The sequence below is a fragment of the Alosa alosa genome, chromosome 5 (genome assembly GCF_017589495.1).
Source record: "Alosa alosa isolate M-15738 ecotype Scorff River chromosome 5, AALO_Geno_1.1, whole genome shotgun sequence".
Taxonomy (NCBI): domain Eukaryota; kingdom Metazoa; phylum Chordata; class Actinopteri; order Clupeiformes; family Clupeidae; genus Alosa; species Alosa alosa.
In genome coordinates this window covers 25,200,829-25,226,788 of record NC_063193.1, presented here as the reverse complement: position 1 = coordinate 25,226,788, position 25,960 = coordinate 25,200,829, and the positions used below count along the sequence as shown (strand labels likewise).

Genomic DNA, 25,960 nt, shown 5'->3' with positions numbered 1-25,960 from the left:
AAAGGTAGGCCTAGGCTAATAATAGTTCTGTTAATTCGAATATCAAAATAATAGAGGCCTACTGTGCCTTCTGATTGTAAAACTTGGTTTAAATGGGTAGCCTATAGCCTATAGAAGCGCACTCTCCACTTGATCTGCGTTGGTTGAAGAAGCACAATCTCAATCGCCAAAATGTTTTCCTCGTATTTTTAGCACTAAACGTCCATTTTATACCTGCACACAAATTCGGTGTGGTCAAGGACACGTAAACGCAACGGCAGAGGAGGATGCTACAAAATGTGTCCGGTTTGTTTGAAGGCAACGCATGTATCGTGTAGGCACACGTGTCTCACGTGTAACTGAAATGAGGTATAGCCTAAACTAACAAAGATGACAACGTGGTCTGGTCAGAATGTTTTTTATTAAACATCTGCTATTATATTCTACACTGGACATTAGTACAGTTTAAATAACGGAAAAAATATGAGGATGTCTGACCCTGAAATCATGATTAAAAAAGGGTACAAAATAGCCTATATACACGTATTTACAACACCATTTTTTTCCAGGATGATCAAATGCTGGTTATGTACAGTTTAAAGTATTACAGGTTAACTGTGGCAAAATAACAGGTTTCACCCAACTTTTTTTCCCCGTTTGTTTTAAAATGCAATTTACACATATAATAGCATTTGTGGGCCTACTATTAAACTTGTCGATACAATGCAGCCACACCAAGGGTAGGCCTAATCTAGTCATTCGTTATTGAGAAAGTAAAACATAAAAGGCAGTTGTCCTTTTCAAGGAAATCTCCTGGGTACAGGCCATATGCTTGTGTGTTTTTTCTTGTTTAAAAAAGTTGTTCATGCACATTCCTTAAAAAGTATATGCCAGATGGTCAGTTCAATGCAGTTCCTGCACAGCTCATCGCAGAAGAGGTGCTCTAGCTTTGGCTATGGAGTGACTGCAAAGGAGGAGAAAAACAATGGGTTAAAATCTAAAGCCATTACAACAGACCTCTCCCCCCATATCCAAACTTTGTACCTTCACATTTGCTATATGATATGGTGGTTGTGTGAATTTGACAGTGAATGTTAGGTTTGATGTTGAAACCAGTAGATGATTGTATAATTACCAAAACTAGTCATCCCTTGATTTGTTTAAAAATATACAGTGAATGAAGTGTTCAAAATGCTTGTCAGGATACATAAAATAATACTAGGCCTAATGGAATGCTGTTTCTCAAAGTTCATCATGCTGTCAATCCTGTTGCTCTCTTTCAGTTAGCTTACATTTACAGGTTCCTCAATAAGTTACATACTGAAAAAATAATAGGCACCTCTCATGGAAACCTAGATCTTATTATAACCCAATTGTGTACTATTCAAAATATGTATAATAAACCAATAATACTCATATAGTATTATAAGTATAAGGACAATACAAAAGGGTGGCCCCTTTTAGATTGAACAAAAACAAAGGTATTTAAGAACTCGCATGGAAACAAGATGCATGGAAAACATGGAAATAGTGGTGAATGCGTCTCATTCAGTGCCAGTGTTATTATAGGTTTAAGCATTTCAAATGTTGTAAGCGTGATGCTAATTTAAGTTAATGGCATACAACAAGAAAAGCAAAAAAGCAAACCCACACACACACAGGAAGAATGCAGAGGGCTAGAAAAGGCCAGAAAAGACAGGAAAGTACCAGGGTCTTGCAAAGCGCACTGACTGTAAAGAGGATTGAGTTTTCCTTCGTCTGGACTCAGCGCGTCTGCAACAAGTCAAAAGTTTCACAGTGAACAGCTTCAGTAGAGTGTAACGTTTCTGTATGAAAACATACACGCACTGTGGCATATGATTCAAACCATTTGGTTTGGTGCATCACCACTTTGTTTTTTTCTCTACCAAGACAGAAATGAAGAAGCTAATCCCATTTCCGGCCAAATCTGCTACAGAAAGTTACTATCCCCCTGGGACACAAAACACATGTTTCTTATTATTTTGCAAAATGGAAATAAGATTTTTTTGTAAATGACAACCAACAAGGACAAAATTATGTTTCAGCTTAAAAACTACTTTTTAAAGTTAGACACACAAATTTGATCAAATCATGGTGGTCAAATAGATGGTGACATGACCAGGGTGGGACATTAAATATGCTTTTAGTGATTTCTATCTAGTGCACCACCTTTTGACATCCTATCATCGGAGTACATCTTTAACCACCAGAGACCAGGTGTGAGATGGAGTCCTGACTTTCAAAAACATATCATAGCTATATTGTGGCACATCTAATTTGCCAGCAACATACTGTAAGCATGTCAGTATGTGCACTAGCCCTGTCAGTATGGAGAAATACAATAACAGACCACACAGGGGAAAAAAAAAAAAAAAAAAAAAAAAAAAAAATCACTAAAGGGGGAGTTACAACGGTATTTCTCACGAGTGATATGAGCAATGAGCAACATGAGCGATAACGCTTTATTTGGTTGTAGGAATACTTATGGCCATGACACAAGCTTGGCTGTGCTTAGAACAAGTTTCGATACAACTTCTAGCGAACAACCTATGCGCCCATGAGGAAATCGTAGTGGAGGAAGTTGAAGGTGAGCTCAGAGGAGCTGCAGTGAAATTCAGTCGATCCACAGACCATGCAAGCAGAATATGTGGAAGAGGGCAGTGAGAAAGATTGTGTCTTGAGGAGACAAAAGTAAAATGGAGAAAAACAACAAATCAGCCCCTTTAAATTATTACTCTTCATCAGCATCCTCTACTCAGCCTCTTTCCTCTCAGGAGCACTGGTCTCATGACAACTGGACGAGCACAGCTGGATGGACATGTGTACCACACCCAAACTGTTTGTGGACCCGTGCTCATGACGGAATTGAGGTGAAACTAGGTGGAGAATGCCACTGAAGAGGCACAGAGTTGGATTACGGTCTGTGGAGGACTTACTGGGGGCTGTAAGCCCACGGCAGCCCCACAGAGTGTAGAGGCACTGAGGGGGACTGGACCAGGCTTCTGTGGGCCATGGTGCTGGTGGATGCTGTTGTTGATGATGTGGTTTGTTGGGCTTAAGCAGTTACAGTCCCATTGCTGAACAGTGATGCGAGTGGTGGCTACATGGTCAGTGTTGGCTTGATCCATTTCACTGGCCATTACGTTCAGGTTGCCTAAGGACCTTGCTAGCCTTGAGTGTGAGAATGAGCTGACAAGAGGAAAGCAGTTAGTCATCTCATCATCTCAATTGATTAAACCTGAGGACAGAACACTGGACATCTGACTCCGACAAAACTTTGCTAAAAATAGGCTTTTGTTAAAATTTCAGATATACACCATATGTAGGGGATTTCCCACAGCGACCAATCAACAACCAAAGCCATTTACCATCAAAATAAAAATAGCCAACAAAGCAACCTTTGTGGACAAAAAACATCACCAACAGAGCAGCCTTTCAGCACTTCACTAGTTATTAAAAGAGTAGTAACAATGACGGAAAATTGGTTCAAAATAACTCTTTTTAAAAGGGTATCTTCACTGAGTGAGTACTAGGGCCTGGGATATACATCTTGATAAATCCACAATAATTTCTCTTCTTTTACCTAAGTACTGCTTTCTTTTATGCTTCTGTTGTATTAAAGGGACACCAGGCAAGCCTGAACTTTTTCTCTACGAAGCTCCCCCTAGCGTCTGCACGTGTCAATACGTGTGCGAGCACTCGCTCGGTCTAAAGCCCTTCACCTTTTCTTTTCATCTTCCTTCAAGGGTTTTCGCTGCTTCTTCGCCGGCTCTGCCATTATACACACGTTTGCAACAATCGCTAGCATTTCGTTAGCCTGCCTCTGTGCTGGGGATGCAGGATGTAAACTGATCCTGCTTCTCGTGATGTCTGAGACTATGAGACTGAAGGTTGGCGGGTCGGATACACCGAACTTGCAAGCGGGATATTCTTCCTACAGGCAGTAGGGGCGGGCGAGAGAGTCTTCATTCGCCCTGTAATGAGTCATTTAACCATATACCGACTTGCGAAGATCATTAATTAACAAGAAAACGTTGCCTGGTGTCCCTTTAAGCAGCTGTGGCAAAGAACACATCATGATTTGTTCAAAGGTAAAAGCTAAATAAAAATATATTTATATTTAGGCTGTATTCCATTTGCTGTGTGAAGTATGTAAAATTATTGTTTGCTGTGTGTGAAGTATGTAAAACTATTCTGTTTGCTGTTTTTCACCACACTGACTGCACTCCTACTAACCTCCCAACTGTGTTCGATCCTCCAAGGGATGTCCTGCTTCTCTTCCTAACGTCCTTCTGGGGCTTTGCCGTTTGTGCACTGGACTGGAGAATTAACCTGTTTCCGAACAAGAGAAACACAATTGCACACGAGATCTAGAGAAAACAAAAAACCTCTTCTGGTCCTATCTGGTGTAAACTGTGTTCTCTTCTCCACTGTAGAGCAGATCAAAGAGGAAATAATCAAGTCCTGAAGTGAAAAATGTATAACTTCATTTTAGTTTCTGACACAAGGAAAAAGGTGGCGAAAAGTCAGGGCTTTTTATCCCTGGCACTGAGGAGAGAGGCCAAAAAGGCAAGGAGGCCAGCATGGGTTTACCAAACGTGAAAAACACATCAAACCTTGTAAGTGTTGCAATATAACCAAATCAGGAAAACAAACATGGACAGACTCCCTCATTCCAAATTATGTAGCCTGGGTTTGAGGATTTTATTCCTGTTTTACTGACTGGAGGGGCTTAGTCTTTGAGAAGATTTTGGTGAGAGTCTGTGGTCTGACCCCACAAAATGAGTCTGTAATTCTGTAATCACCGCTTCAGGAGTGTCCAGATTTATGAAGCAGTTCTCTAGACACTATCACAAATTGAGAAAGGATTAGAACTTGAGGAATGCTTAGGAGACGAAAGGTTAATGCAGTGGGTTAATCATTTCCTTCTGAATCATACGATGGCATGACTGAATATGTGAGTAATATGCTATCCATTTTTATCCCCTTTTTGCTACAGTCCCAAATATTAAATCCACCACTTCAGGTTTTCCAGGGACCAGTGTATAATAACAAGTGGTCTTATGGAGACTAGTTTGTGGAACTGGGTCCTACATGCACTCATCCAAGCTTTACCTACAATATTCTTTCATAGCAACTGTTGTGAGATTGGACAATATTTGCAAGACACTGGAAAAGTGCCATTCTGCAATTAAGAATTTCACCGACTACTGATGACCTATCAATAAGTGGCATAGCAAAATAAACTATTTTTAAAGATACAAAGTATAGTGGTTGAATTTACGGTATGCAAATGAACTTAATTTCTGCACATGCCTGGACTGGAGACACTACTAATAGGTCTCAGGAACAGAATAAAAACTAACTGAAGCCATTTTATTATATTTCTAGTTTAATAGTTAAGATTTGGTGGAGGGCGCTGATTAAGGGGGTAGGGGGGAGTGGGGTAGAGATGAGTGGGGGTTGGGGCACACTTACAGCACTGCACTCTGGCTCCTGGGGATGGGGGGAATGGGGGTGGGGCCCTGGGTGATCGAGGCTCACCTACACTCCTAAACCGTCTATACAGAAATGGATGACAGAGGAGGGGAAGCCATACACAATCCACCACAGGGCAAGGCTACAGAGGGAAGAGATCAGCATGGCTACCAGCCATCTAGACAGAAGGATATATTAACACATCACAAAAACAATGAAGAGAGGGACAAGAAAGGGATAGGATTTCAAGACAAAAACAAAAAGAAGGGGAACATGCCATGACAAGCCAGCATTCAAGCCACTATTATATACACTCCAGGAGAATGACTAGTGTGTGTAGAGTTGTTGTTTGATTAAAATCAAAAAAGCTTGTGGTACAATAGTAAAATCATAGGAGTTCATGAAAATCCATGTTCATTCTGTACACAGCCCATTATTTTAGTTAATGATAAATGCCCTAGAAATGCAATACAACTTGGCCAAGAATACTAGCCAACTGAAATCGCTGTAATGCAATGCATTTTTGTTACCCATTCAACCTGGGGAATACAAGCAATCATTTGTATTAGCCTATGTCTACTCTGACCTTAATGAAATGTCATTAATCGAATTGAATTTCAGGACTTTCATGTGATCATTTCATACATTTCACATAGACCTGACTACAAATCACTCTCAGCCTAAGACTGCATTAGCGGTATATCCCGGAGTTGACTTGATCATTGGCTTGTGGTGACTCGGATATAAAGACATCACTCTGAAGGTAGAGAGAGGCCATGCACTACGAGTGTTACATTTTGTTCGTGCAATGAGAACATACGGTAACACCATTCACAGTCCAGTCATGTTAGAAATAAATCACTAAAAGACTTCATTAAGAGGTGTACAAGTAGATATATTATTGCCCACATTTCTCAAAATGAGGACATTGCTGTGCTCTACAACTCTCAAAGGAGAAGTACAAGTAAGGAAAACTAGGGACAAGCAAAGAAAAATGCTTGAGTTCAGACATAACAGAGTGGCCCCTCTAGCTTCTCAAAAAAAATGAAAAAGATCCATTTGTTTTACTAGAAAACATGTCAAACGGAACCTTTTGAGTTTTTGTGAGGACAGGATTGTTTTGGACAGGAAGACAAGATACTTTGTTTCAGAAGAATTCAAAATTGCTTTTCCAAATGGTATTTGCTGATGTCAAACACACCTACCTGTCTGCTGTGCAGTGATACACTAGGAGCTGTCAAGTTACCAGCCAATTGCAGAGCATTTATAAAAACCACACTTGCTGACTTCTATTGAAGTGGTTATAAAGAAACGTCACTGGATAATAACAGATGGAACTGCAGTATGCGATATGCGGTCCCAAGACCTCAGAGTAGGCTGAGCCAAAGGGGAAGAAGGTGAAGCGGACGACACTTACGATAAGGAGCCAGTGGATGCTCTGGCCTGTCGCCTGCTCTTCAGTGCACGAAGCTTGTCCCCTTGAGTGATGGCAGTGCTCTCATCCTCATCATTGTACTGAGGAGTGGTCACAGAGGTTATTCACACACAGTCAAATACAATGGGCCATGCAGGTGTTTTCATTATCAATGTATTGGCAGGTGTACAAACTATCCACATCCGTCTCTTGCCTTCCCCTAGTTTCCTACATTCCTTCCCTTTGACGTATCCCCCACCCCCTCCACCCCATGCTACTGTTTTTGATAGCTCTTCATCACTATTCATGTCTTCATCACCTTGCCTCTCTGAGACTCACCAGCTTTGAGCCTGCTTTCCTGCTCGGCCTGCCCTTGTTGCAGTCATTGATGGAGATGTCGTCCACACCAGACAGGATTCCTGTGACGGTAGCCATCTTATTTGAGCCATTCTCCTGCTCACTCAGCTTCTCACGGAAGAGGTCGCCTTCTACCCACAAGCCATTTTGCTTCCTGTGTGGTGAGGTCATCCAGGGAACAATTAGTCAAGTTTGATCTAACATTAAGTCTTAAAGTAGCCCTTGTGTGCACTATGTGAACCACACTGACATTTCAGAAAATATGTTTCAGATTTTTTTTTTCTGTCTTATAAAAAGATAATGGCGAATGAAAGACAGGGTTTCTGTAGGTTTCAAGATACATTTAAGACTTTATGAATTAAATTTAACACCTACATGAAAACGTAAGGACTAGTAGAAAGAACTACAACACACAGAACCGACTATGAATGCCGCCAACATATTTCTCCAAAAAAAAGGGGGGGGGGGGGGGGTGTAATAAAGTTATCCAATGCTGTTTTTTTATGCTACGGGGCTCCCCTTGCAGTTGGGAGTATGCATTTTACTCATTTGTGGTAAATAACACTCTTGGCTAGCACCCTGGGGTGTATTATTCCATCAACCTCGCTAATGAAGACGGCTCTTAACAGAAATAGCCTGGCTTGAACTAGTGTAGACTCACTTGAGGCTGGAGCCGTTCCATTAACTCAAGTTAGCTGCATCTTGCCTTCGTCTTCAAGCAAAGCTTAGATAAGCTTAATGTCTGCTCGTGCACAAGGTAGAAAAGTAGACCAAAACAGTAGATTGACGAAAAGAGGATATACAGTATATCGTAAAAATTAAAAAGAAATCTAGGATTTCTGTTCGATTTACAAGCGCCATCTACAGGATTTTTTAAGTCATAAAATTGAACGTTGAGAGATTTGATTTTTTTTAATAGTTGCCTACAGAAATTGGAGAATAATGAAATCATAAATTTAAACAACAATGGTTTGAAATTAATTGCCAGTTTGATTGTCTTCATTCTTGAACAAAACAAGTGAATAAACAGCATAACCTCAAAACAACTTTGGCATAGGTTATTCAAAATTATAGGCTATAGCCTACATTCTTAAATCAAAAGGGTTCACTCCAAATTATTGCCTTGGTGTAGGTTATTATAAATAAAACTGGGATCAACTTAACATTGTCTCCCATAAGTCTCGTAGTTCTGCCAAAGTGTTTGCGAAATATAATTATCTGAAATGCAATGGCTTCAATGTCATTTAAAATGTAATCTTGTCTTTCTTCATGAATGTCAAATCAACTGTGTGCTATACAATCAACACATAAAGCGGTTTTATTCATTAGTAGGCTATATAGGCTACAGGATTATATATTTTTGCCTTGCATCAGATTTAAATGTAGCCCACTGGCATATTTACGGTCACTGAACAGGCTACTAAATGTGCATGACCCTTTATCAATAGTAGCTTACGACTTTTCTTTCATTAAAGAGTAGGCATAAGCTATGTAAAAGCTTTGTATAAGAAGCGAACCTGAGAACAAGCATGAACGCCTACTTTGATGTAGACCTACCGTCATGGTACACATTGCACCACCACAGAATACAGATAGCCTAGAACACGTCAACTTAATATTTTTGAAGTTGAATAATTTTTATAAATTCTTCAGATCTAGTGAATATGTAAATCAATGCTTGGTGACACTGTCGGAAAAAAAAGTTTCAACTTCTATTTTTGAAGTTGTAGGCTACAGGTAATGAGAACATGAAAGCACAGGTTGACGGAATCGTCATTTTCAGACTGATGTTTTTGCAACACAGCTTGATTAAGCTTGAGTAAGTTAACCTCCTACGGAGCAGGCTAGTTCTGTGGCATACATTCCCATAGTTACCAAGCTGGGCTTCACATAAACCACACTAATGGAAAGGAACTCACTAAAATTAGCGAGACTTGTTAAAATAAGCCAGGTTTAGCCTTAAGCGAAGTTGATGGTCACAGTACATGTGGATTTGTTTACAAACCGGCATAGATCATTTCCGAAGGGTCATGTTGACTGACAAGGTAATATTACACAATTTAATACAAATAGTAGGCTATTGCACAATTACAGTAAAGCAATTCATGGTTCTCAATGTTGGGAAGCAAGTTTCAAGGCTGATTCTCTGTAGCTGGCTAGGATAGGGCCAGTTGCAAGGCTGATTCTCTGTAGCTGGCTAGGGCAAGTTGCAAGGCTGATTCTCTGTAGCTGGCTAGGCTAGGGCTGCAGAGGGCACATGAGTCTCCCCATTACAACTTTGTTTACCATCAAAATTGACTTTGAAGCTGTTATATTAAAGGTAAAAAAAACTTGCAGAGAATGCCTTTAAGACAGGGGTCTCAAACACAAATGAGCTGGGGGCCAATTCTGCCAACGTCATCTGATTGGAGGACCGGCTATTTCTGAAAATGCAATGTTCTTTTTTTCAAATACCACACAAAATTGCAAACAGAAAGTGCAAGTGTTTTTATCTAGTTTTAGACACCTGTGTTAGCAACCTTAGCTTATAAATAAAAAATATTTTAACATTTTCAACATTTCAAAAGGCTTGAAAGTGGTCAGAGATAAAGTCCTACTGTAAATGTAAAAATCTTCGAGTAAAACAAAAGTTTATGAAGGGGGTAAATTTACCCATCTAATTTGCCACTGGATGGCAAGCACCTCAAATGATGCACCTTTCAGTAAATACTGGATGAACATATTTGAGCAGGTTTACTTTCCTTTTTTCATATTACCCACATAACAAATTAACAGGAAAACATCTAAGATGTATACCAACAACTAAGATGTATATGGTTTCTAAACCACAAGGCCTACAATAAAGTATTCTGGTCAAATCAGTTCCTATCGCGGGTAATCTGAGTACCCAGAAGTTTGCATCATATTGCGGGTGACTTTGTAGTTTAGAGCCCTATTTCTACTAGCCCTGCTGTCTGTACCACGTCCATTATGGACACCATCATCACAATTACCACTGCAACCTCCAAGCTATGTTGGGCAGAGGGTCGAAATAAACATGGTATGCTCAGTGGACACCATCGTATAGGCTACACGCAGACGCACCTCCATTCAATAGACAATGGATCATAATCTCCAAAAGGATATTCTTCTTCAGATTTAGAATAGGTGAATAACATAGCCTACCTAAGACTTCATCACACGTAAACGTTTTTCCAACATTTGGTGTAGGCCTATTTCTGCTTAATTTCTGCTTCAATTTATGCAACACTATGGCCTGCATCGCTTCCGCGTCATTACAAATGCACGTCTTTGTGTTTCTCGTGTGTAGCCTAATACAAGTATTTCCTGAAAACTTTGTGCAGCGATTTTGGGTTTGAATGAAGCTCTGGATGTCTAGCACATAGTGGAGCAGAGCACAAATGAGATTTGTCACTGTACTTGGAACTATCGTCTATTTTAATCAGTATCGTTATTTGTCGCAATTAAAAATAGTCTCAAGGGCCGGATTACATTATTATTTTGACATACGTCGCGGGCCGGACGCGGGCCGGATTTGGCCCGCGTGCCGGGTGTTTGAGACCCCTGCTTTAAGATCTACAGGTAGTATGCAATATCTGGATATACTCTAGACTTTTTTAAGGTATAACATTTTACTTTTGGAGATCCCACGGAAACCCTGGAAAGAATGAAAGACTCACTCTTCCACAAAATTCTGCTGTGGTCCAATGACTGAGCCAGGCCTGCAGATCCGGATCCATGCAATGGCTTCAGCAGCTGTCAGTCTGAAGTGCTTCATCAGGTAGCAACCAATCAGGGTCCCTGTCCGGCCAAGGCCCGCTATAAATAATGAGGCGTATACTCTGATTATATTAATTACTGCTCATCAATTACATGTTTGATTAGTCTTTGTATAAAACTATGAATGTCTTGTGTATGTCAAGCAACACACTCACATTCAAACTCAACTCTCTTACACACATACCCACCTTTACAGTGAACAGCTATAGCTCCCTTCGCATTCTCGCAGATGTGTAGGAACTTGCTTACAATGGTGTCAGTTGGTGTGCTGCCGTCCACAAAGAACAGGTCATGATGCTCAAAGCCCATATCGGTGAAGCGCTTGGCATCATACATCTTCTTGTTGAGCCGGATTACAGTGGTGATATTGTGTTTCCTGAAGTATGGGAAGTAGGCCTCAGGTGCATGTAGAGGATAGCCTTAAAAGGGAAAAGTAGTCATTTCCAATGTATCAGGTGCCTCACGTATAAACTGCATGACGGTGTTTTATGCACAAACAAAAACTTCACCAAACCAGTGTATTAACTGCAGTTTATGTAACATAAAAAAAAAATCCATGCCCATAGCCTGCCTGCCCCCGTATGAACCTAGCTGAAGACATTTTGATAAATCACTGTATAAACCTCAGTTAAGTGAGGACAGAACACAAGGGATACTGCAAGGATTATAGGAACATTAGCACAGAAAGGCTATAGTAGGACATCATAACTATACATTACCCAAAGACAAAACCTGGCTTTACAGCAGTTCCCCACTCATTACTCACCAACATGTCTTTGCAACATGGCCACACAGTCAGACACATTAAAGAGATCAGTTAAGAAAGCACAGAATTACAACGCTCATTTTTATACCATTCTCAATTTTACTCTTTGGATGGGGCCCACTGAAAGCCAAAAACTTCCCAGGAATAATCCAGTTGAAGTCCCCATTCTCTGCTCTCTGGGTGGAAAGAAATGGTTAAGTCAAGTCAATTTCTAACGCACATTTCCAGACACAAACCACATTATCTTTCATATTTGTTATCATTATATAATATAAGACTTGGTGAAAAAATAATATGTAGGAACGATGTAAGAGCTGAGCGTTGAACTTCATTCAACTTTCAGAACGTAACCCGAGGCTCATCAATGTCAGCTTGATATAGTTTAATATATCTTGATATATTTTAGGAACTGCTGCGGTATTATTTTGTGTGATCTCCACGCTAAATGGGGGCTCCAGCACATTGAAAATGTATGTAAAGGGGCATTCCTACATTGAGTTACTTTAATCAGGGAATAACTTTTTGTCTGTACTAAAGTCCCTGGAAAATGCACTTTAACAGATCTACACCTAACATTCAGACATTACCTCATAGTGTTCATACTCCTCTACATCAAAATTGGAGAAGTCGAGCCATCCAAACCGCAGTGCCTATGAGACAGATTTTTTTTAAATTGTCACCACGATTTCATGTCAGTCAGCAAAATAATAAAACAGTCCTTTATATTGCAAACATACCTTGTGTACAGCTCGTAGGCAGTCAAGAATATTCAGATTGTACATGCAGGTTCCAAAGGAGGCATCTCTGATCAACAGAAGGAAAAAAAAAAACAGTCAGAGCTTACAAGTCTGAAATGCAAGTTATCTGGAAAAAGGAACAGGCAAATAATATATAGCCTAATGATTTGCGATTCAGATTCAGAAGCTCAGAAGATGGAGGCCCTGCTCACCTGAAGGACATATATGTAGCATTTCTTGACATCAACAGGCTATAGGCCTCCTCAGGTGTTTTCTCAAGATGCAATACCTTCGGGGAAAATCACCACAGACAATTAACCAAACCCAGCAGACCTTCTTTTCAGTGAGTATGTCCAATATAATGCTATGTAATGTTATGGACACCAGTTGCACAAATACAGATTAACAACACACACATGAAAACAGGATTCCCACACCATGGTTAACTTAAAATTCAAGGACCTTTCAAGGATTTTCCAGCTCAAATTCAAGGACCTAATGTGGCGATACATATTTGGCCATATCTCACACCCGGTGTAATGTGGCGCCAAGCATAACACAAGTGTTATTCATATCGTACACCCAAGTCAGTGAATAATTTTTCGCCATGCGTTCCCGCTTCCAAAGGTTACGTCCAGGCTTTCGCGAAAAATAGGATTTTATTAGGTTGAGGCAACAAAAAAAAAACGAGCAGCTCTGAAAACCGTTGGACCCGGAAAGAGATTTATTATCCCTTTACTGCATCAGCATTTAATAACTGAATAGAGAAAAGCACAGCAGTGAAGTCACTAGATGTAAGCAGCCCTTAGCAACGAGTCCCAGGCAACGACTTATTTTCAGGACGAATATCCTTAAAAATGTTATTCAGCCATTTGAACATTATTGGGGTAAGTTATTTTTTTTAGGCTATGTTTTCGATTGTATCCCCTTGTCAGTCAATAGTAAAAAGTAAATAACGGAGTGTACAACTCTGTTCTGTCATTGCCTAGGAGACCTGGTGAAGTTAGTTTCAGATCAGTTTGCCTAGGAGTTCAAATAATAGGCAAGTGCAGATGCATGTAGGCTATACTCTGCTAGTCACACACAGGTTTTAGTAAAGAAAGTGGTCTATTAGTGGAATCGTGCAAGCAGATTCCTTCAGATGTGCAGACTGTCAAAATACAGACACATTGTTTGATGTTTCACTGCTGGCTCTTAAAGGGAATGATGTCACTGTCATTGGTTTAAAAGATGTTACACCCAAAACACACCCATGACTGGTTGAGAAACATAAGAGCAACCCTTTTGAACAATGGACACTCCCTTAATGTTTTTAAACCTTGCGTATCTGACCAGGTGTTTCAGAACGCTAACATAGGGCCCTTTAAGTGAAGTTTACATCATGTTAACTTGTCAACCAAGGATACCTTGTAACAGTTTTCATGTCGAACACAACTATGAGCTTAGGCTCATGTAACCCATGCTATCTACTTTGATCGATTTACAGCAGGCTCTGCAGCAGGCCATGTGATGGTCCTTTGGATCTCTGGCTAGCCATTCTTTGAAATCCTCTTTGGTGAGACAAATATCTTGAAACTTGCATTTTCCAGGTGACATGTTACTGACATATCCACGTTAGCAGATTTGTTTTAATGTTTCATGATGTGTTTGAAACAAAAACTGAGGTACCGTTGTAGCTTTGCGCATGCATGAATTATGTTTATTTTCAAAAACTTAGCAGGGCCTTGATTTTTTTTTTCCAGAATCACAAACTTTCAAGGATTTAAAGGACCCGTGGGAACCCTGGAAAAGTCTTCAGCTTTATCACTGCAGGATAGTAACAAAGGGCTGGAATTTCAAAATACGAACACAATTTTTTTTATCCATTTAACCCATATTTGCACATGTATTATCAAATTGTGAACAGTTGGAAATATATTTTGGACAACCAAGCACCCCCCCACCACCCTGCACTGGCAGTCTGCCATCTAAATACTTCTAGACAGTCTGACTGTTGGACTGACATCCCATGTGATTACGTAATATGCCACTGCTGTCTAAACAGGTCAATAAATATATGAAGCAATTTCAATGGGTTGTACATTCACAAATGTTACAAAAAGCCTCTTGCTTATGTATAACTACTGACCACAATATATTTTCTGGTATGAGGAGGTTCACCAACTAGTGGTTTGATCATTGTCTGATCATGCAGAATCACACTACTTTGCAGTCTCTCACAGAATACAATCATACTATACACAACAAAACAAAAGTCTTGATGTACATATTCAAATAATGGCACTATAGATGGCAAAAATACAACAAAAGCAGCCACACCCAGGCTTACTTACTGCATAGGAGCCAATCAAATAGGCAGCATTGGCTTGTTTCCTTTTGTCTCCACAGGAGTAAAAAATTATCTTTTTCCTTGCAAGTGTGAAGGACTGAAAATCAAACAGAAGAAATGCCACTAATCACATCATTTGAAAAAGACTTAAATTTTGGTCTAGCCTTATTCTGTGGTGATCATCTTTCCCCTCAAATATCATGCAACTCAAAGGGAGCTCCAAAATGCCACATGACGTAACAATATGCGCTGCAACATAACTGCTATTAGAGCAAGGGTTATGAATTGCACACAGACAGGATAAAAACAACAACAGCACATGCACATACCTCAGGGCACTGACTTCAATCACATGTCAATTTGTGCAACAAACATGCTAGAATAAAGTTTTTAGCCCTCTACATAAGATGCTTAAACATACAGTTCACATCATTGCTCCTATGATCCTCCATGTCTATTGCATTCTTACAGTATGTGCACGGCAAAACCCCACAGGGATAGGACAGAGACTGAAAAACAAATAGAAGGAGCCACTGCATGGATGCGTGCCATATCTACAGCACTGACTACTGTGGCCAATTTGTGCCAGTCGTCAAGCAGGTTACCTGTTACACTGCTTACATAACTTGAGGTGTGGAGTTGATATGAGTTACCTTCAGTTTTTTGTTCAGCTTGCAGGAGAAGCGATAAAACATAGCCAAGTTCAGAGGGCCAAAGTCTGCATAGAAGCTAAAACAGACAATAAAGTTACTCTCACAAAGTGTCCAATACCTTCAGGAACGGGTGGTAAAGTTATAAAGGTTATAATTCACTCTTCTTTCCAGCTGAAAGACAGCTATACAGTCAAATTCAAATGGCAGAAGTTTAAAACATCATACAGAAATGGCAAAGGACTGAAGCCAACTTACTTCTCATAAGACAGCTCATCATCAATGCAAAAGCAGTGCCTCTCGGGGGTGCTTTTGACTTTCTGCTGGAGAATAGCGAAATAGAGTTGATCTAAAAGGAAATGCACAAAAATAATAAATTAGAGGAACCACAATGCAACTCCCAAATATATCCAGCTATGTCCTATTGTAACACCGTGCACCACAAATAGGCTAATATAGTTTCAGAGTAAACTCTGCATGCCAATGCCCGAGCAGCACGCACAGCGTAAATTTGAATCTGCTTTCCGGAAGCATGCGATTCAAAATTATTGGCTGCCAGGGTCAGTGTTAGTAAACCATACAAAGGCAAATTCACAAAACACTTACCTTTAATAACTTCAATGCCATTTGTTATCTCATTTCCCTCGTTAGACATCCTTGAATACATAACTGATCTAGTTGGTCGAACTTAAAGAAGCTAGTTGCCTGACCTACTAGACACACAGCTAGTTTGTCTACGCAGCCTCCGTTATTTTTGGTTACAGACTTCTTAAGAAGTCATAATTTTAGATTAGATTAACAGCAGACTATTTTTAAATGGCGTCGACTCTTAAAACAATGCCAACCTGTAACAGATACAAAATAGAGAGTTTACACAGCTTATACTACAGAAACAGACTTGGAAGAGTATCTGATGTTTTGTTCATTCCATTCAGTTGACGTTTGGAAACGATGTAACTATCTACAAAAATCTACAATGTAACAATTGTTGCCTAGGGAGAATTCGATGGCTTGAGGTAAAGAACCCGAGTCCCGAATTTCACTTGTGAGCAAATCTAGAAATGTGGGTAGAGCAAATCAAGTGTGAAACCACCCCCTCTACAAGAAAAGTCCTTTCGCGCAAAATAATTGGTTAGGCAGAGGGTACATTGTACGTCAATCACTCTACGCACCGCTCTGGAATTTTAAAGTTCTCCTATGGCAAAATTAGCAATTCTAATTGGAGCACTGCCCAACCCGTTGCTAGGAGAAAAGCCAGGTCCGACCAATAGAAATGCAGATGTATTTGAACAACAGTCTCAGATTTTTTTTTTTTTTTTTTACAATGATTGTTTTCAGTTCGAACTAATGTCACAGGCGTTGGATATAATATGCGTACAGTCCGGGAAAATAAATCCTGAAACAAAGTACAAATACAAAACAAGCAAACAAAACATAGACGTATTGTGATAGCAGCCTATTCAAGGAAGTCTAAATGAATAAGCCTGTAAGTAAGTAGCCTACACATTATAGGTCCTAGCGCATTTGCACAAAGACAGCATAAACGAAGTGAAGTCCATGGACGATGGTAACTCTCTAGGCGTAGCCTAACACAGAATATGTTATTTTTTTTAACAATCGGAACAAGTAACCTAAAGGCCATCTAAAGCTCTGGAAGCACAGCTCAAGTCCGGAGGAGCAGCTTTTTCCTGGTCTAGTCTAGCCCTAGACGCTGGAAAGCCAATAACTCGCAAATCGCCCATAACCCATGACATTATGATAGACGTTTTTTTTTTATTAAGCCCACGGCTACGACAGAATAGCCTATCAGTTTCTAACCAGAACAAACCTATGCCTATGCACATATCCAAAATGACATAACTATAGAAATGGTTGTAGTCTTGAGGATTGACCCTGTGGGGAGGGATAGCCTACCTGTACCAGGCTACTTTAGGCTACTTCTTTGTCTAGGGTCATTTTCGATCAGCAGAAATTGTTCAACCCTGAACTAAGATAGTTGCCACTTGCCAGTCTATAGGCCTACCATTTAATGCATGGATCTGCTGTAAACTTATGGACTTCTGGATGCAATGCCCAACCTATTTTTCTGCTCTTTAGACGTGGCCTACATGATCAGGTCAAGGCTACATCTTGCATACGTCCCGCAAGTTGGTCTGTTACTGTTACTCCTGTTTTTACAGTTGCAACCCACCGGTGTCGCCATATTTAATTAAGAGTGTGGGGAATGATCATGTCGACAACGTTGCCCCAGTGGAACGTCAAATAGGCTAGCCTAATCTACGTCGAAGGGGGGCATACGGTTAATGTGTTTGTGCAACCATGATAGTAATATATAATATCGATTCAACATTGATATTTCCCCTGTTTCAACCTACCTGTTATGCCGATATAAATGTCTGAGGTCGGCTCCGCCTCTTCTCTCTTTGATGCACAGACTCTTTTCCCCGACTCTCGCTTTCTTTCACATTTGCGTTTCATACTTGTTTACGCATGCACAGCTGACATTTTAAATACGCAAGCAAGTGGGCTATGCTAAGGTTGCACTGGAGATAACAAGATTTTCACTGCTTAGCTCATCGTGCTTTCATTCCAAACGCTGCAGGTCTGAGCAGCCATCACAGCTGGTAGGCTATTGCAACGGCGATGTCAATTTTTCTGTGCGGCCGTGACGTCTCCAAACAGGGCAAAAGCAAGTTTCAGAATCCCGGACTGTGACGCAATCATATTGCTACTGAAGAAGAGAAAGTCATTTTGATATTCCGAGTTCTCGAATTGCAAAATGACAATTGTGAAAACTTGCAGCAGACTTTAATATGTTTTGCAGTACGCAGGGCTACTACAACATATGAAGGCAGCAGGCACCCTTTCCAAACTGGAACCCTCCGTCACGGCGTCACGCTCGCGGCAGTGTAGGGGATAGGGTCTAGCATTGCGTTCAATACAACTCAGAACTCGGCTTTTTTTGAAGCCCTGGAACTGTCGCTAGTCGGAGCTCCAACTCGGAGGAAATGTATCTGCCCCAACAGTGGGGCGCCTAAAGGGGGCATGGCTCATACAACCCTATACATGGATTTCTATGCAACCTCACGAAAACAGACAAACCGAGTCTCCCGCATATTGATAGCGGCTCCCTGATGCCCGCAAATTAGATAAAATTTCCCGAATCTAGAGCGAGCGAGCAAGAGCGCGCACGCAAGACCGAGACTTCAAATCACGTATGCATCTGAATTTAGCGCGCACACGACAGAGAGAGAGAGAGAGGGGGGTGGTGAGCGTGTGCCTGAAGCAAGACGCATCCTGATTGGCATCTTTTGCTAAATCATTCAATCAGTTTTCAATGTAGTCAGGCTTTTATGTATTTTATCCTGAACGAAATTACTCAGTTCAATGTATCTAGGAACAGGAACGTCATGGCAGAGTCAGAGTGCCCCCAACAAATGAACATTCAAGACCCATTTCACATCAGACCACACGATGTGTAGGCCTACCCTTGTCTCATAAGAGTAAACAATAATGATACTGTAGTTGCATGCTGCACTGTTTGTAACAGTGACTTATTGCCCATGGCAGGTTAAATGCCCATGTTGAGGTGAGTTGAACAAGTGTCATTTCAAGTGCATATTATTCAGGCCTATACTAGATGGCTAGTTTTTTTTTTTTGGGGGTTCTTCGGGATATCTCCCTGAAATTACTTTTTGCAGCTTGGGATGTCTGCGAAAACATGCGTGCGCAACTAAGAGGCAGAAAGCACCATAGAACAGCATAGAGCAGTGCCCTCCATAAAAAGAATAAAATTCGCACTAATTCGAAAGAATAGATGGTTAGAGAATGTTCAATGTTCAATATCCCTAAAGGAATGCATGTCTTCGCCAAAAATGAAATACGATGTTATATTAATAATGCCAATGAACGGCAAAGTCTGAAATATAGTCTGAAATGAGATGTTATTATCATTGAGACAACAGGGGTATACAAAAAAATCCGATTGTAGTTTACAGCAGGTTAAGTAATGTTGTGGACTGCCACCAAGCGTCTTCTGCCTCACGGCTGCGCAGTGCGCACGCATCTAGTTTTGTTGGTAAACGGGAAACCCGTCTATACTGCACGAGAAGTAGCTCATGTGTCAACACAAACAAAACAGCCGCATAGCCTGATTGTTGATGGCCAACAAATAAAATAAAAATACTCATGAACACACATTGTTTGTCACACATAGATACTAGCCTACTGTAAAACGTGTGGTGCTCAGTGTTTCCTGTGAAGTGGTGTGCTGAAGGATCACCAAATATTAAGAAAGATTAAACATATTTAATAAATAGCCTAGTGAGTGAGAGGGGGAAATGTGCAATATGTGTAAGTGCAGTATGTAAAAGTGTAGTGCAGTTAAACATGTTTTGTGTGTGTGAGCCAGATGGCATGAAGATAGAAACTCCTCCTCAGTCTTTCTGTTTTATGTGGCTACAGAGGTGTATGGAGGGGTTGGAACGGTTGTCTTTCAAATCCCCTCTGCATGCACTAGGATAGTGCTACAACTCATGAGTCCCACGCGTTTTCCCTCTAGCGGGGCTAGACTAGTTGGCTACTTGTTCAAACTTTTGTCAACTTAAAGGTGCTTTAAGCGATGCCACAGATTTTTTAGGCTAAAACATTTTATGTCACTTACTGCAAACATCACCTAACCAACCACTGTCTGTGTCCTGAATACACTGTAAAAAAACGCAATCTCTGTGGACTCCAAAAACAGCAACAAAAACAACCTGGGCAAACCTAGCCCAAAAAAACCCATAACAAACCATTCCAGCAAATCACAGACGAGATGTGAGTTTAGGAGAGTTTCAATTGCACGGGAACAGCACGGGAGGTAGGGGGAGGAAGTAGCGAGCTAGCTCCCTTTTTTTGTTTGAAAGACAACAGAAGTGACGTTACCCAGCATCGCTTAGAGCACCTTTAAACAAAGCTTAACTCGTGTCACGCTGTTCGCCAGCAGCAGCATCCATCTTCTTTGTTTTCAAGTAGCAGGGAATTCACGCCGAACCGTCGCAACTCTGCCATCATTAATTTTAAGCCCACCTACCGACTCTACACACGATGTGATTGGCCTGGTCGAAGTTTAATTTTTCCAGCTCGCAAACCAACGGGGAGTTGCTAGACTAAGTTACATTTGCTGCCGCTAGGGTGCGTCTAGGCTACTGAGAAATGGGATCCTGGCTAAAAGGGAAAACTGTCTGGGCTGTAGGGGTTGCCAGAGTCCAATGTAAGGAAGAGCAAAATTACTTCAAACCCAAATTATGGATATTGAACTGCAGTGCAGAGAAATGGGGATGACTTCTGAGCAAGAGAGGGATTACCCGTCTTTGTCTCTCATAGGTGGAAAGGGGAGGTTGTTGTGGATTACAGGGCTTTTCTTTCAATGGCCTCATTTTATGATACAAATGCTTAGCCTTTTATTATTTCTGCCATTTGTCTTTCTTTTAGGCTACTTGCATGAATGTGTCTAATTGTAGTGATCTGTAACTTAACCAGTGCAATGTTCTCTATATATAATCACTAAATGGACTTATGAATTAGGTGCTACAATTCTTATATTGACCTGACTTAAAGGTGATAATTGCACTGATGCACAGTTGTTTGTGGAGTAATTTGTGATGTGTCTGTGAAACTTTGTACACTGGTCTCACTTCCCTCTGTAGACCATTTTGAGAATGAATGGTTGATGAGGGCCTATAACTCAACCACGTTAGCATGTTCAGAGGTGGTTTATTGGTTCTATGTTGTGCCACAACCAAGATGCAAAAAGCCCACAAAAAGCAGGTGCAAAATAATAACAATGATAAACAACTATTTAGATATAAACAGCACGACAGTATACAGCCTTCAATAAAACAGCTCTATTATCTACTGCTCTTAAGTCTTGGAGTGTGTCTTCTAGAATAACATAATAGCAGTAATTAGTAATTACGTTGTTATTGACCTATGTTCATGTACTATTGAGACAGGACAATGAGGAGAGTGACAGGGAGGGAGTTCGAAAGAGAGATGACATGGGATAGGGACCGTGTGCACTTGGCCTGTATGGAGTACAGATGCTGTATTGTATTGCTGTCAATTGGGCCACAGCGCCCTCCTTGAAAATGTTTCTTGAAAAGGGAGCCTAGTCAATTTGAGCAATAACATAACATAACATAACATAACATAACATAACATAACATAACATAACATAACCTACTCTAATGTTATCTCATCACCTCCCACAATCACTTAATTAACCATGTTTGGCTGAGCCTACAGTACCTGCAAAAGACAGGTGCCTGCCTGGTCATAATAGCTTGTAGTTAGAAATTTAACACAGCACACCCGGGTCAAATCAGGTTATTAAATGTCAATGACCTTGTAATGGTCTCTGAAATCCAATGGCTGCAGTCCTGCCAACTGCAGCAACCAGTGGATGGGCATATGGTCCAGGCGATTGTTATCAAAATGTGTGAAATGGACCTCTGGACCTAAATGACCATGAGAAGGACAAATTGGAGAAAAAAATATGTTGTTTAATTGTGGCTGTTATGACAAATCAGATACACAGGAACATACATGCATTTGACAGCAATGTACAAAAATAGCAGACAAAACGACATATGAGGGTCACCTGGTCCAACTATAATGGTGCCTCCTTGCTGGAGTGGGTCTCCTTGGAAATCAAATGCAGGGCTGTTCATGGCACGCCACATACTTTTCAAGCTCCCCATTAACATGCTTGACTTAACGTGGGGACTAGCAGATGCTGTGAGGACACAAGGACACATCTGTGTTAATTTAACAGGTAACTAACAGACTGCAAAGGGATTTTACAAGCATGTAAGAACCAACAACTGTATGTTATCTGCATTGAATGTTTATGACGGATAACAGGCTGATTACCCAAGTAAGAGCATTCCCCGTACTGTCAGATAGCTGGACAATTTCTTGTCTTCAGTGCCACACATGTTGGCTTAATACTGAGCAAAATACTGCCATCCCGTATTGACGTTTAATATTAGGATACAGCAAAGTTGTGTAGTAAAAAAATGGCATTTGTCTACCTGACTCCATAAATATCTCCCCTCTCCTCAAGCCAAGGCGGCTGTAAATATGCCTTTCGGGGTCAACAAACACTTCATGTTGACATCCGGTCAGAGAACAAAATGGCTAGGGTGCAATGGAAATAAACGGATTGATCATACAAATGCACATTTATCTTAATGCATTATCTGCGTTATAAAAGGGACAATGTCCTCTGATGTATGATATGAGTAGGCTATGGTCCCATTGTTGGTCCAGTCTTACCTCTATGTGCCGTGGAGCTGCCTGTCCTATAATAACCATCCTTACTCCAGCAGCCTGTGTTAAAATTGTGAATAAATGTGGTGTTTGAATCCAGAAGTCAGTGACCCAATAAGGCAAGCTTACACAGGAACAGTTTAAAAAGACAGTACCCAGATAGCAATTACTCATTGAATCTATGTTAAATTAACATTATTTTGTCAACGTTAAAATCATTGAGTCAACGTCGCACTTCAACATTGATCCTATAACATTTTGCACCCTCTATTAATATTGAAGCAATGTTGAAATTCCAACTACAGATCAACGGAATTTCAATGGTATTTCAATTAAAATTAATATTGAAACAACGTTGAAATTACAACCAAACTAAAGATCAATGCGATTTCAATGGTATTTCAATTGATATTAAACCTCAGTAAACCACTTTTAATATGGAAAAATATTGGGAAATTCACATCCTGCTTTATATACAGCCAGGATAAATTTGACTAGGCCTAGTATGGCTGGTTTAGGCTACACAATCGTGCATAAATAACCATTGACAACTTATCAGTTTGAAAATCAAGAGCATTTATTAACTCTTCATTTAGAAATTCACGTGTGTTGTGCTTCCCTGCCATCCATTCAGTAGCTATAGCATTCATAGACCACCTGTTCGCAGTCAGCCCTCCTCCATCATCCAGTAGCAGAGTGAAGTGGCACCCAACAGAAACAGAATAAAAAGAGATAGACAGTGTTAGATAAATATGTTCAACTGAAACTGAAGGCTACTTATAATTGAAACTTTAGAATAATCATAGAATATATATTCTATATGTTTGTTGAGTTTGCTGTCAAAATGCCAGGCTGAAGATAGTGTTAGAATAATTCAGTTTCGCAAGATGGGTGAGCTCATTGAACATGCCGTGTTTGCTAGCAGCACCAGCCATTCGGGCAGCTCTGTTCGTCCGAACAATTTTGCTGCCCAATGAACGGTTAATGATAGCAGTCTAGTCAGATATGACTTAAAGTTAACTTATATCAGTATTGCTAAAGTTAGCCTATTAAACTCACAAAAATATGATCACCAGGAGTTACATAAATGTTAGCTAAATCTCCACGTTAACCAGCAGCACATCTTCAGCCTATAATTTTGACAGTAGCCTAGAAGCTAACGTTACCGGTAGGCCTAGCACTACTTCATATTTTATTATCATGAGTATAATAAACTGTAACTTACTGACAACAAAGGTAGGACCTAATTATAAATCAGACTGCCAAGTAACGTTAACCTAACATTATGATGAACTGCCATAACGTAAGCTAGCCTAAACAATAATTTGACAACAGCAAGTAAATTTAGCCAGCCTAGCATTTGAATGAGTTTTTAAGTCAGACAGTTCGATGTACATAGACTGTAAACATGACCGAATTTAATGTAGTACACTTTTACAACAAAACATTATCGTTTGATAAATAAATGCTTGCTTACCATTAAGGAGGAGTGAACTTGACAGAGAGCTGAACACCCCTGTTGGTCTGATTGAACGGTTGCTGAAAATGATCTCCTGGACAGTTCAAACGTCGTCGCGCGGTCAACTATAAATCCACTACTTTTCAATCACCATGTTAAGATTTCCCAGTCAACCACAAATCCATGACTTTTCAATATCTTTTAGTGAACTATGTATCGATGCTCTATCGATTATGGCAACATAAACTATAAACCAATGTTGTTTCGATATCTCTCTTATCGATATTCATGCACTGCCGGGTTTTTGTCAGGATTGTAATGCTGATTCAATGTCTATTTACCATTGAGATTTCAATCTCAACCAAAATGATGATTTGGATGGAAAATCAACATCATATCAATGTCACCTTGCTATCTGGGTAAGGGATGGGTGCAACGTGCATTAGTCTGAGCAATAAGAGAACAAATAATGAACGAGAAGTTGAATGTCTGTGGCAAGATGTGGATACAAGCATTAGGCCTATCAGATTATGAAAAGTCAGCTTCCTTGATAAACTTTTTCCAACTTCCTCGCTAAAAAACAAACAAACAAAACAAAACAAAACAATACAAGAATTTTCGTCAAATAACCTGTTTCTCACCCGAAGAGCGTCCTGGGATATCTTGCTGAGATCCTCAACATATTCCTTGCAGGTGTAGCACAGAAAATGCTGTCGAAATAGAACAGACGACCAAAAACCATTCATTAGTCTTCACAGGCTTGGATATCCCCACAGCATCATGAGTTTACATTCTCGACAAATGAAGCCAAGGCATCTAGATTATAGGTGGGACACTGGAAATAGGCCACAGGGTGATAGGACCACCTGCATGCCAGTAATATGACAGTTGTACCTACGTGCGATTTAGTGTAGGCCTAGCCTATGAAAAAAGGAATCTTACCCTCACAAAAATAATGATACATTTTTGCTCTTCATACAAACTCTGGAAAGGAACGGGAACTCCATGCCGGTCGTATAAAACGCAACTTTCGACGTCCGTGATTTGAAAATCGAGTGGAACATGTGTAGGTTGGTTACGGGCAACTTGGGTCGTAACAGGAGTCTCTCTAGCCATTTTACCAAATTCCATAAAAAAAAGTGTCTGCGAGGCGACGTAAGGACTCAGCCCATGCTATTTATGGAACGTTCTCTTCTGGCAGAAAACTCATACACGCCCTGCTCCTTGTTGGCTCATGAATCCACCTCCTTCTTGCAGTGTTGCTTGTGTTTCCATAGAGGAATAGGCATACGGCATTTGTTCTGCTTGTGTGGTATTAGGATATGACACATGGCTAAGACTGCCTGTTGTAGGTTAACAGGTGTCCATTTTTGGAAAAGCAACTTCTTGTAGGCGTAGCCTATATGAAATTTGAACATTCCAAGCGAACAATGACAGAGAGAGGAGTGAGCAAGACAGAAATCGAATAGAATTATATGGCAGTTCTATTACCATACCTAAAAATGGTAACTGATTTTATCAAGCCCCAGAGAGACTGGAATGAAAACAACAACAACAATTCTTAATTTAACCAAAGTCAAATCGAACACCTAATCATATTTATAACTCAAACAGTCTAATCTAGCAGATATCTGAGGACGAGGTGATGAATTCGTTTGAGAACGCCGCAATTCGAG

General features: G+C 40.4%; 2 protein-coding genes across 8 annotated transcripts; both read right to left on the bottom strand.

Annotated features, from left to right (window-relative positions):
• Positions 1–381: 381 nt before the first annotated feature.
• On the bottom strand, positions 382–21,947 carry cdc14b (cell division cycle 14B). 7 transcript variants are annotated; one of them, XM_048244666.1, is made up of 15 exons: positions 21,899–21,947; positions 15,770–15,860; positions 15,515–15,590; positions 14,866–14,958; positions 12,745–12,821; positions 12,533–12,599; positions 12,383–12,445; positions 11,884–11,971; positions 11,218–11,448; positions 10,930–11,068; positions 7,232–7,403; positions 6,896–6,993; positions 4,237–4,332; positions 2,937–3,189; positions 382–943 (listed from the first exon to the last, which is right to left on the bottom strand). In XM_048244666.1, exons 3-15 carry the CDS (start codon positions 15,554–15,556, stop codon positions 923–925), a joined length of 1,440 nt encoding a protein of 479 aa, XP_048100623.1. In that variant the 5' UTR covers positions 15,557–15,590; positions 15,770–15,860; positions 21,899–21,947; the 3' UTR covers positions 382–922. The 7 variants fall into 7 exon arrangements, with proteins under 7 accessions (XP_048100623.1, XP_048100616.1, XP_048100619.1 ...); XM_048244659.1 differs by lacking the exon at positions 21,899–21,947 and adding an exon at positions 17,887–18,402; XM_048244662.1 differs by lacking the exons at positions 2,937–3,189; positions 21,899–21,947 and adding exons at positions 1,711–1,752; positions 17,887–18,402.
• Positions 21,252–25,960, bottom strand: prxl2c (peroxiredoxin like 2C). The gene is made up of 6 exons (XM_048244667.1): positions 25,227–25,960; positions 24,926–24,994; positions 22,832–22,885; positions 22,588–22,693; positions 22,155–22,289; positions 21,252–22,011 (listed from the first exon to the last, which is right to left on the bottom strand). Exons 1-6 carry the CDS (start codon positions 25,413–25,415, stop codon positions 21,884–21,886), a joined length of 681 nt encoding a protein of 226 aa, XP_048100624.1. The 5' UTR covers positions 25,416–25,960; the 3' UTR covers positions 21,252–21,883.

What these genes read in the sequence shown, in the direction of transcription:
- prxl2c (XM_048244667.1), bottom strand. Translation starts at nt 25,415, where the DNA reads ATGGAATTTGGTAAAATGGCTAGAGAGACTCCTGTTACGACCCAAGTT. An exon ending in TATCCCAGGACGCTCTTCGG is followed by an intron (nt 22,886 to 24,925) that starts GTGAGAAACAGG and finishes ATTTTAACACAG; the next exon opens with GCTGCTGGAGTAAGGATGGT. An exon ending in CACCATTATAGTTGGACCAG is followed by an intron (nt 22,012 to 22,154) that starts GTGACCCTCATA and finishes ATGGTCATTTAG; the next exon opens with GTCCAGAGGTCCATTTCACA.
- cdc14b (XM_048244659.1), bottom strand. Translation starts at nt 17,989, where the DNA reads ATGAAACGCAAATGTGAAAGAAAGCGAGAGTCGGGGAAAAGAGTCTGT. An exon ending in CATTTATATCGGCATAACAG is followed by an intron (nt 15,861 to 17,886) that starts GTAGGTTGAAAC and finishes ATTTCCTTTTAG; the next exon opens with ATCAACTCTATTTCGCTATT. An exon ending in GCATCCACTGGCTCCTTATC is followed by an intron (nt 4,333 to 6,895) that starts GTAAGTGTCGTC and finishes GTTCGGAAACAG; the next exon opens with GTTAATTCTCCAGTCCAGTG.